Here is an 11169-nt window from a genome sequence, read left to right on the forward strand (position 1 = left end):
GTTAGTCAAGACAGCCCAACAACATTATGCGCTTTAAAGAAGTCAGGGCAAATCTCATCCATCTTCAGAGCCCAACCACTGAGTAGTTGTTGACTACCTCAGTGACCTCTCCCCTTGAGGTCAGCAATTCCTCATATCAGCAAGTCCTCTAGAGTCCAGTGGCAGCGTGCTTTTCACCGCTGCATCCGACGCTTTGCATTGCACTTGGTGATGTAAGGCTTGGATGCAGCAGTTTGGCCATGGAAACCCATTCCATGAAGTTCTCTACACACCATTCTTGAGCTAATCTGAAGACCACATGAGGTTTGGAGGTCTGTAGCTATTGACTCTGCAGACAGTTGGCGACTTCTGCATACTATGCATTTTATGTGGCCTACTACTTCGTAGCTGAGTTGCTGTTGTTCCCAATTGCTTCCACTTTGTTACAATACCACTAAGATTTGACAGTGGAACAATTAGTATCGAGGAAATTTCACAAAGACTTATTGCACAGGTGGCATCCTACCACTATGCCATGCTTGAATTCACTGAGCTCCTGAGAGTGACCCATTCTTTCGCAAATGTTTGTAGAAGCATTCTGCATGCGTAGGTGCTTCATTTTATGCACATGTGGCTATGGAAGCAATTGGAACACCTGAATTCAGCGATTTTGAGGGTGTCCCAATACTTTTGCCAATATAGTGTCCTAGAACAGTACATATCCAAGAAGCACATTGGTCAAATTAACAAGACACATGCACCGGCCTCTGTGAGCAGTCTGTTCCTGTGGGGGTGATTATGAGCAGTACAACATGGAGCTTTTACTATAGACCAAAGTGAACTAGCATAAGGAGGTGGCAGGGAATGGTACCAGTATCTTGATGGCATTGCCATATTGGGAAAAACCAAAAGCTATCCAATGGCAGTTAATGATGTTTTAATGTACTGTAATTTGGTCTATTTGAAACTCCAAGGGTTTTGCCCCCATTTGAGGCACCAGTGTCGGTGGCCATCCTGTTCTCTGTGTAATGTATCTCTATGTTCCTAGTGTGTTTCCCTGCTCCCTGGGATACTGCGCAGCTCTGTGTGTTGAGTGAGTGGCTCAGAAGCTGACATCACTCCAGTCATGCGTTTCAGATACCTTTTGTTTAGTTTATTGGATTTTATTTTATCTTTAGTGTTTGATATTGTTTATCTCAGTCTTTGCTTTGTGTCCATGTTTTGGGTTTATCGTGCCTGGTTTAATTCTGTTCTGTTTGTACTTATGTTCCAGGTATTTCTTAGTGTTAGCCCTCAGTGTTTTTCAATGTTTCCTAGTTTCTTGTGTGTTAATTGTAACTTATTCCACCTGTTTCTTGTTGGCCAAAGCTTGTCCTGATTAGTTGATTTGGTTATAGTCCACACCTGCCCCTAGATAGCCTTATTGTCTGCATGTATTTACTGTAAGTGGCTGTCCTCATCCTGTTCTTCAGTAAGTCATTTTGTTAGACATCTGAGCTGTGTTACTTATTGTTTTTAGCTTTGGTTGATCCCTAGTCCTGCTCTCAGTTTTTGCTCCGTTCCCTGGTATGTTTATTTTTGTGGTTCTTTAAAGTTCTTATTTCTCCTATTTAGTACTTGACCCATTGTGGTCCTGTAATTTTGTGGTTTATCTCTTGGTGTTCAGTTCTTGTTAATAAATCTCTTTTTCTTCTGAGTCTCCCCGTGGATCCTCACACTTTTTCCACCTTGGCCATGTCCTGCTGTAACAGAAATGTGACTTGAACCTCTCCTCCGTAAAAAATCTGATCAAATTTTAAAAAGATGCTCCTTCATGTTGGCTTGTTGGCTAAGAGAAACATGTCCATATTTTTTTGATCCACTTTACTTGGTAAAAGTGAAGTTTGGATCGAAACCCATTTACGTTACGTTACTTCCAGCAGATTTTTATTCTCTCCCTGTATTTCAACATTTACTGTAGCCCATTTGTATGACCAGTTATTATAAATTGGGCAGTTTGGAGAGACCTTTTCAGCTATTCCCCATGTATTTCGATTGTGGGAAGAAGCCAGAGGGAAGCATACAGACTCCAAATGCATGGCTATAGAAGTAGGAATTCAAACCCACATCCCAGGGGGTATAAGGACACTGTAGCTGCCATAATGAGAGTAATCTATGAGCAACCATGGTTTACAGTGTTATACTTTGAAATATACCTTTAAGCATGCACGTGTTTAATTAAAATATGAAATTTGAATGCCATTTTCATATCGGTATAATATAAACAGAATTTCCATGCACAGTGATGAAAATCTCATAGCTGTTGTTACTTATTCTTGTCCTAATTGGCCAGCTTGTTTTCGTCTTATACTGTATGCTGAAACCCACCCAGGCTGCTGTGTTGTAAACAAAACAGAAAGTATCCAAATCAATTTGAGGTCCAATCGAAAATATTAAAATGAATCATTATTTGGAATTTATTGAATAACACCATATGCATTGTAGACAATCTATGCATTTATTACGCTGTTTCCACACTTCTCCATGTGCATCACACAGCTGTAGCAAGACCCACTCGATTGTTGCCCCTATCAAAGATGGTGTAGAACTCTCTGATGAAGACGTCACCCAGGATCCAGAGCTGGCCAAAGCCACCGGTACTAATGCGAAGCATGCATCCACTGCTGTACTATAATGGAAAAGTAAAAGAAACATTAACAATTCAAAGGATGGTTGACTAAGTTAACGATTATATCTTGTAGTCATGAGTATTCTGAGAGGGAGAGACAAGGCAACAATGAAGTTTATTCTCTAGTGTTAAGTAACATGTCATTGGTGGAATGATATAACAGAAAGAAAGATAATCAGAAGAAGGGTAGCAGGAAATAGATGAAGAGTAAATGTTTGCTATGTATACTTTTCTGATCTCTGTTTCATATATTTATTCTTGAAGAGTTAAGAGCTGAATCTCATGATTCAATTTCATCTCACAGATTTCTGTCTGCAACCCTGTGAATTATCTAATCTGCCAGTGCTCTCATTAGAGTTCAGGGGTTTTAGTAAAACAGTAGCCATTGAATCTTCTTTTGGGATCTAATAGAGTGAAGCTTAATCCTGGTTGTGCAAATCATACCTGAGAAACATATGCAGAGGGAGGGATACTGAAGGCATGTCCGCCAAGGGTAAAGGTCAGGTCAGGCATGGATCCCACGCTGTTGCAGTTCACGAATGCCTACGGGACACAGTCCTTCATCTTATTTTTTGCTCATGTAGCATTATTTGTATGTCAAAGTAGAGCAGGCTGAGCCTCTTACATCTCCATTTTGGTTCACAGAAGCCTTCAAAGATCTCAGGAGGTTTTGAATGTCACTGCTTGGTCCCACAATGTAGGAGGTGCCGGTATCCACCATAGCTTGGCAGCCACCAGAGCAAGCAACAGCTTTTTTATTGATAGACACGCTGCAATGAACAAAAGATCAGTTGACCACTTATGAACAAATAGCGGTCAAATTTGTCCCTTACGCTCCTACAGACATTGTTTCCCCAGGAAAATTGCATGATTGTCTTTTAGAGGGAGAGGGCCGTGAGTTTTTTCTCTTACTGGCATTTCGTTTTTAATTTCCTCTCGGTCAAAGCACATCAATACTTAAATTGCAGGGAAAAAATGATAAATTATAGGAAGTTACTTGGGTGCAACTTAAATGAAAACTGTGCTCTACCAATTACATTTGAATGGACTGAATTTTTAATTGCAAGATTTCTCTGTAAGCCGAAATGTTTATCATTTTAAAGCTCCCTCACACTTAACAAATAGTTTTACATATTTCAAATGTTTCAATGGCTTGTAGACATAGAGGATGACTGGGTAACAGCATAGATCAGTGTATAAATTTGCCATAAGAGTAATTTTAGATGGGGGTGTGAATGATCCAGGATGTAGCAAAGACAGGTACATTCGTTCCCATCACTTTTGACACATTACCAATATCAGTTATATGCTGAAAGCGCTAGTAATTTGTTTGTGATATATGAAGATCTGACAGCTGGATGCCAAAAGAAGCTGACCAGACACTGACCTGTTCATGCTGATCTGCCAGTAGGATTCAGAAGACAGTGGGATCCAGTAAATGGAACCTGTGTAATATGAAGAGTCGATCCCACCAAAGATCACCACACTGCCATCTGCACTATCGCTGAAAACAGAAACGTCATGTTAGGTGACCTGGCTGTATAATTTCCTGCTTATCTGACCAATGATCTGGCCCCACCTGCTCAGGTAGATGGAAAACAGGTCCTGAGAAACCAGCCTCTGGCTCATCATATTATCAAAGACTGGGGTGGCACCAGAAGAAGAAATTGAAGGGAAGGCGAGTCCCAGGATCCCATCGGGTTTCATGTAATACATGAATTGAGCCTCTGTCTGACTCAGACCAAAGATCTGGTTGGGAACGATGATCCCACCAACCTTAGACAGGAAAGAACAGATTATTAACACTGTGGATAAATAGGTTTGCAATGTAATGTCAATATGGTGATAAGTGAAGCTCCATGAATGTGCTGTTATGACAGCCCAGTTTGAATTTGATCCTTAGGGACCATAGTCAAGTTGCAGATGATTGGCTTCTTTAATTAGTGTCCAAAATGTAAAACTTAGTTGAAGTGTCAATAATAATCAGATGCATTTGTTAAAGGTGCCATAGAAGGATAATCTGACTTTACCTTGGCATAGTTTAAAAAGGAGAGTTAAGTACAGTACATGGAAATAACATAGCGTGAATCTCAAACACTGTTGTTACCTCTTGTAAATAAGACTCTTGAATATGTGACAGAAGGAAATGAAATGGGCTGTTTTGAAATTTCAAGACTGTTATGTAATAGTCTTAATAATGCCCTCAAACGTAACAAAGTTCTGCTGTAGTGAGGGATGAAATAACACTGCTTTGGGACACTGTTCTTTTGATTCAGTTCAACTAAAGGATTCATTTTGATTCATTCACTAATTCGTTCGGAAAGAAAAGAATGACTCGTTGCAGGGAAGTGAGCGTGAGTAATTAGTTGTTGTTGAAATGAATCGTTTGCAAATGTCACACCATTATTCTGCAGGCATTTTGAATAACAAAGCTGAGGACAACAGCGAAAATGGCAGGCTGTATGCATACGTTTCCCAAAACCTCCCGTTTGCAACTTACATAGCTGGAACTGTTCATTTTACAGCCAATTATGTGGTTGTAACTGGACCCGTAAAACCACTACTGGACATTTTTCAACCAATCCAAGTTCATATACCTTCTACGTACAATTTGAGAAAAAAGCATTCTATGGCACCTTTACGGTGGTGAAAAAGACAAGAGACTGTTCTGCTAAACTCGGCCAAAAACATGGAAAAGGAAAATGGAATGACCAATGAATTTGTTCACCATGTGTAGCCAGCACAACACTGTGTATCTTAGCACATCGGTTTACCTCAACGGTGTCATATCCCAGCACTCCAGTCATGCTCCCAGTCCCATACTCTATGGCCACTGGCTTAGATGTGGACTTGAAAGTTTTGGACCTTTTTGGGTTGAATTTAGCATGGTTGCCTGGAAAAGTAAAAAAAAAAAAAAAACGTCTGTGATTGAAGGATTTTTTTACTTTTAATTTTTAAGCAAAATTGATAGACAGATAAAATTGTGATTAGGGATTTGAACTTTTGAAAAAAGACCCAGGACCAATGTAATTGTACCTTTAGGGTGATACTTGAAATACTGGATTGTGAGGTCACTAAGTACACAAATCTTACTCTTGCTGCTCTTGTAAAAGCATAAACTTCAGCAGCTGCCAGAACTATTAACTAATATTACTGCTATGTCATAGATTACGTTCTTTCTTCCTTTGTGACTCTGCTACCTCACTGGGAATGAATCAAGAATCATCAGAGCCTTCAGAGTTTAAATATGAACCCAAGGTAGGACCGTAACCAAGGCAACAAGGCAACAGCCCTGACTCACTGCAAGCCTGGCTGGAGCAGTTGATGGATGGTACCCATAGGTTGGAGGATCCAGTGTCAAAGATGACAGTGAAGGACTGTGGAGGATTTCCAATGGAGATGACACCATAGTATGTCAGCTGTACAGGAAGAAAGATACTGGAAGTTTATGACAAGTATCATTTGTGTAGTTCAAACAATAACAGCTCATCTCTCCATTACGTAAAATTTACAATGGTCTTATTTTCTAAAATCAAATTTGTTATGGAATAACAGCTGTATTAAGCAGACATTTCTCAAAGAAACACACTGATATCATCTGTTTTCTGTTCAAGCTGTAAATTGAAAAACAATAGGAACAATCAAAAAAAGTTACTTAACAGGGGTTCGTAATAAGAAAGATATATACTACTTTGTGACGCTCGTGAAACAGTGCTAGTCTTCAGCGGTATCTCACCTTCAGTTACAATGCAGCACTGCATGTATTACTATTTTTACTATTCTATTTTTATTACTCTATTATTATCATTATTATTTTTCTGTATTATATTACAGGAAAATTAGACTTTCGAATTGTATCCTGGGGACTCCTTGTGTCTCATGTATAGTACCTGTTTTATAGAATCCTAACTCCTAAAGAAAGCTGCTTATTATTCATCATTTACCTTCTAAATATCTGCCTATTCTATAATTGTGCCCATGTGTTTTTGTGCATCTTAAGCTGTACAATTTCTGTTACAGTAGCCGTCTGTTTAAAAAGAACGGAAAACATTCAGTCTGAGATCGTAGAATTGGCGGCGGTCACTTACGTCAGCATCGTTGGTCATCCGTTCATTGTTGGCGAAGTTGCTGGCAAACTTGACCATAGGTTTGTAGGGGTGTCTCTTCCTAAACTCCTCCCACAGTCCCTGCTCCTGCAGGACCTCCCTTGTCGTCTTTCCCTTTTTCAGCGGAATCCTGCAAGTACATCACAGTCATATTAGCCTGGCTGTGCTCCAACACATTATCATGAACCACGTGAAGAATTTAAGGTGTAATTTTACCCTGATTTTTTCACTTAAAATGAAAGAACCTTAAAATCGTGAAATTCACCCTGCTGAACCTTAACGCTTCATTAGGTGCAGTTGGAGATAATGCCAAACATGAACTCAACCAACTACAGTTTATGCAAGAATGTAAATAATTCAAAGAGGTAGAATGAAGGTCTTACTTGTGCAGGCACTCGGAGAGGGCCACCAGGGCGAACAGCAGAAAGGCTAGCTTCATCGTGACTGTGTCCACTAGTCTTCACTGGGTGACTGGGGACTCTGGCTTTGCTCTGGCTCTTATATACTGGGTCACTGTTTACTCACTTCTTTATCTGGGCGGTAAGAAAAACACAAGCTTTCATTGAGAAGTAAACATTTTGGGGTAGGAATGACAGCAGGAATCCTCATTGCGCTCGAACTAAGATCAATAGAACATTCTTATACTGACAGTGCATAATAATGTATTATTAATGTATTACGGGATATGCAGTGTGTCCCTGTGAGCCTGAGGACATGAATCTCCAAGGGAAATTGCCATTTAAAAAATACAGTAAAAACAACTGCGTTTGATCATTGGGAAAATGGGACCTTTGGAAAACACAGTAGTAGCTGATGGTACAAGCCAAGGTACATGCTTACTTAGTCTTGCTGCTTTTCCTGGAAGTGAGTGTCAGAAATTGACAGTATCAGCAGTCCCCGTATCCTGCACTTTGTGGGATCACCCGCAGGCTTGCTATGAACCTGCATCAGATAAAACCCAAATAATTGGATAATTTGATTTGTTGAATAACTATAGACCAAGATGGATGGAAGAACATGAATTATGCAGCTTTATAACAATATAAATCTATCCATCCATCTCCTAGCTGCTTATCCTAGTTGGGTAGGGAGTGTAATGTATCCCAGGAGTGTAATGTATCCCAGGTAAATACATACACACACAGTCACAAACACAATCATATACACTATAGGCAATCCAGAGACACCAGTTGACCTAAGTGTGCTACTTTGGATAGTGTTACAAAACAACTCATTGGGAACCCGCAGACTCTAGGTGGAACCGACTGAGCTATGTCATCCTATATAATATATATTTTTTATAAAAAATTAAAAGAATCACAATCGAGAGTCTGGAACACACTACTGTTTAACTTGATGTCATGCTTTGCTTGACAGGGATTGGACTCTGTTTCAGATGGAAAATCTGAGGGCTGAGAAATGTCAGCTTCCTTAGCCTGTGTCATGACATGCAGGACGAATGACTCGAGGGCTGGTGTTTGGTGAAACAAAAGGGGTTTTATTGAACGTAAACAAACAGGAACTGGAAATTAAAATTTTGAGGGATCAAAACGTGAGGACTAGTACCAGGACAGACATGGGCTGACAGGAAGAGCGACATTAATGACCGGACTAGTGATGACCAGGCAAACAGGTACTTAAATAGACTAACAAGAGGCAACAAGCATCAGGTGTGGTCCATCAGGGCCACATGAGCGAGGAGACAGGAGGGTCCGGCAGAGGAGGTGGGTGGGACCTGACACCCGGAAAATAAACAGTAATATTTAATCAGCACGTTGCCCTCAGCTCCTATGGCAGCTAATCTTCTGCAAGACAACACTAATGAACACTTCCAGCTCTGCATTTGCAAGGCCATGCTTAGTGGCAATCACAGAGATTACAGCGAATACGCAGGCTTTGCAGGTAACAGGACCTGTAGAATGTAATAGTGTTCTTGAGGGACAGGGACTCAAACATGATGCAGGACAGCATCATTATGCATTTTTAAAAATTTATTTCTTAATCATTGTTTTGGAGGATAAATGAAATGTTTTATCGTATTTCTTGAAAGTTTCCAAATACGTGCCTCATTAAGTGGATAACAGTGTTCTTGGGTAATGTAATGGAATTCACTAGAATGAGGTACATACGTTTACACTCACACTAGCTTATATGTGTCACATTCTTGCATAAATATATTGCCACTTTCGCATATGTATTTTATTGACACTCACATGCATGTATTTTGTCTCATCTTTATTGGTATTCCATTACTTAAACTGACACAGGAAGTTCTACTTTAAGGAGGAAGTCACTCTGAAACCAGGAAATACATGTGCAAGACTTGCTCAGCTTATCCTAACCTGATGTTCAATAGCAGAACTACACAATGATGCTATTCAGAGTCAACCTGTATTCTACTCAAGTGCAGTTTTAATTTTGGGTTCAAGTAGCAATGAAAATGACATTAGACATTTTACATAATGTGTTAGAATGTATTGAACACATACAAAGAGAAGCTACAGATTCAGAGGCTGTATGGAGAACTTTGTGATGACATTCAAAACTTATCTGGATTTCTGTCAGTCTATTCCTGATTTATAGAAGATTCAAGAAACAGAGAAGTACATTAGAGTCCTTGCATGGATGTCTTCATTTTTTTGCTGACTGTTTGTGAAACCAGACAAAGAACGAGGTCGATGCAAGTTCTTACAAGAAGTACTGAAATCCTTTATTTGAATGTAAGTAAGTGTAAATCACTTGATTATAAGTATCCATTGATCAGCCATAACATTAATGGCACCTGTCAAGGATTGGGATATGTTAGGATGCGAATAAATAGTCAGTTCTTGAAATAGATGTGTTAACAGGGAAAAGGTCTTGTGGAGTGTTCCTGGGATGCAGTGGTCAGTAGCTACCAAAAGAGGTCCAAGGAAGGACAACTGGTGAACCAGCAACAGGGTCATGGGCGCCCAATGCTCATTTATGCGCGTGGGGAACAAAAGCTAGTCTGTCAGGTCCGATACCACAGGATAGGAACTGCAATACAAACTGCTGAAAACCTTAATGCTGACTAAAGGTACAGTATCAAAGCACAGTGCATGACAGCCTGCTGCGTATAATGCTGCATAGCTACAGACTGGGCAGAGGGCCCATGCTGACCCCTGTCCACTGCCAAAAGCACATACACACCTCACATCTTACAGGACTTTAAGGATCTGCCTTACCCAGTGCAGCTTACCAATAGTTAAAAGCATTAAGGTCAATGTGTCTCCTTCAGCATGCTTGTACAGTAATAGCCAGACAGTAAGATTTGCTGACCTCTCGTAATTGCTATAAAAACAGAAATAACTGGGACAACTCAAAATATATTTATTGAGTGGTTCATGCAAAATGGAGCCTCAAAGTCAGAACTTAAGCAGGCACAAGTTTCAAGTTACAGTAAATTCAGTTTGGTGTTAAGATTAGTGGCAATATAATCCTAGTCAAATATACAGAACCAAACCCATTTTAAGCTTATGCCACAAAAGGTTTTGGGATTAAAGTGTTTTTTATGGCTTCATTGAACTTTCTGAAAATGTGAACTGTACTTAAGAAGATGTCAGCATGTTATTGTCTTAACAAACAGCAAACAACATTCTTCAACAAAATTCTGTGTATTTTTCATTTGGAGAATCCTTGGGTACCGCTGATTTGACTTTGTGCAAAAACTAATGGTTGCTGAAGGAGTCCCGAATGAGGCACATTACCGGCGTAGTGAGGGAGCGTCAGTTACGGCACTACAGTGTGTGGCGTGATTTGCTGAGGGTGATCTGGCTTGCAGGATACTCATTGCTGAGGACCCGAGCACCTGAACCAGGCTAAGGGGACGTCCACATAACACCTGGCTGTGGCAGATAGACAGCCGTTTCCGGAGGGTGGGGCTAGACCACATGTCAACCTGGGGGGTTGTCAACTGGGATCTCGAGGTGTTTCGTCATGTGGTGTGTGCTCTCCAACCTGACCTGACTTGATGTTTATACTTTTGATTTAAAAATTTATTTTGCATTTATTTTTTTACAGTATGAAAATAAGCCTCACTCATGTTACTCAGACATATCAACAGACCCATTGCCTTTAGTTTACAACTGTTCATAATTGTGTTTGTTGGCAATTTTAATAAAAGAACATTTCATGATAACAGGATCCCCCCAATTCTGGCAGAATAAATTTCCATGACTTTTCCAAAACTTTTCCAGTACCATAAGAATTTTCCAAAACCCAAACGTTTGCTTTGATTTGATGATCATGCAGTTTCAGATAGTAATAATACAATTTTCGGTACGATAATAGCCAATCTGCTTATGAAATAAACAGACGGTGGACAACTTTCGCCAATGTGCAAATAGCGTTAATTATTAAGAAAATTAACAAAAATAATCCCAATATTAAAATAAT

The 11169-nt window shown here is 39.9% G+C and overlaps 1 protein-coding gene across 1 annotated transcript; it reads right to left on the minus strand.

Annotated features, from left to right (window-relative positions):
- Positions 1 to 2509: 2509 nt before the first annotated feature.
- LOC111855030 (pepsin A-like) lies at positions 2510 to 7192 on the minus strand. The gene is made up of 9 exons (XM_072714899.1): positions 7137 to 7192; positions 6736 to 6883; positions 5949 to 6066; positions 5422 to 5540; positions 4227 to 4423; positions 4035 to 4151; positions 3273 to 3417; positions 3092 to 3190; positions 2510 to 2647 (listed from the first exon to the last, which is right to left on the minus strand). The coding sequence occupies exons 1-9, from the start codon at positions 7190 to 7192 to the stop codon at positions 2510 to 2512; spliced, it is 1137 nt and encodes a 378-aa protein (XP_072571000.1).
- Between the last annotated feature and the right edge of the window lie 3977 nt (positions 7193 to 11169).

Source organism: Paramormyrops kingsleyae, chromosome 8, assembly GCF_048594095.1.
Source record: "Paramormyrops kingsleyae isolate MSU_618 chromosome 8, PKINGS_0.4, whole genome shotgun sequence".
NCBI lineage: Eukaryota > Metazoa > Chordata > Actinopteri > Osteoglossiformes > Mormyridae > Paramormyrops > Paramormyrops kingsleyae.

Coding starts and splice junctions, on each gene's coding strand:
- LOC111855030 (XM_072714899.1), bottom strand. CDS start 7,192: ATGAAGCTAGCCTTTCTGCTGTTCGCCCTGGTGGCCCTCTCCGAGTGC. Junction 4,152..4,226: donor TTTTCCATCTACCTGAGCAG/GTGGGGCCAGAT, acceptor TTCTGTTTTCAG/CGATAGTGCAGATGGCAGTG. Junction 3,418..4,034: donor TGGCAGATCAGCATGAACAG/GTCAGTGTCTGG, acceptor TGTTCATTGCAG/CGTGTCTATCAATAAAAAAG.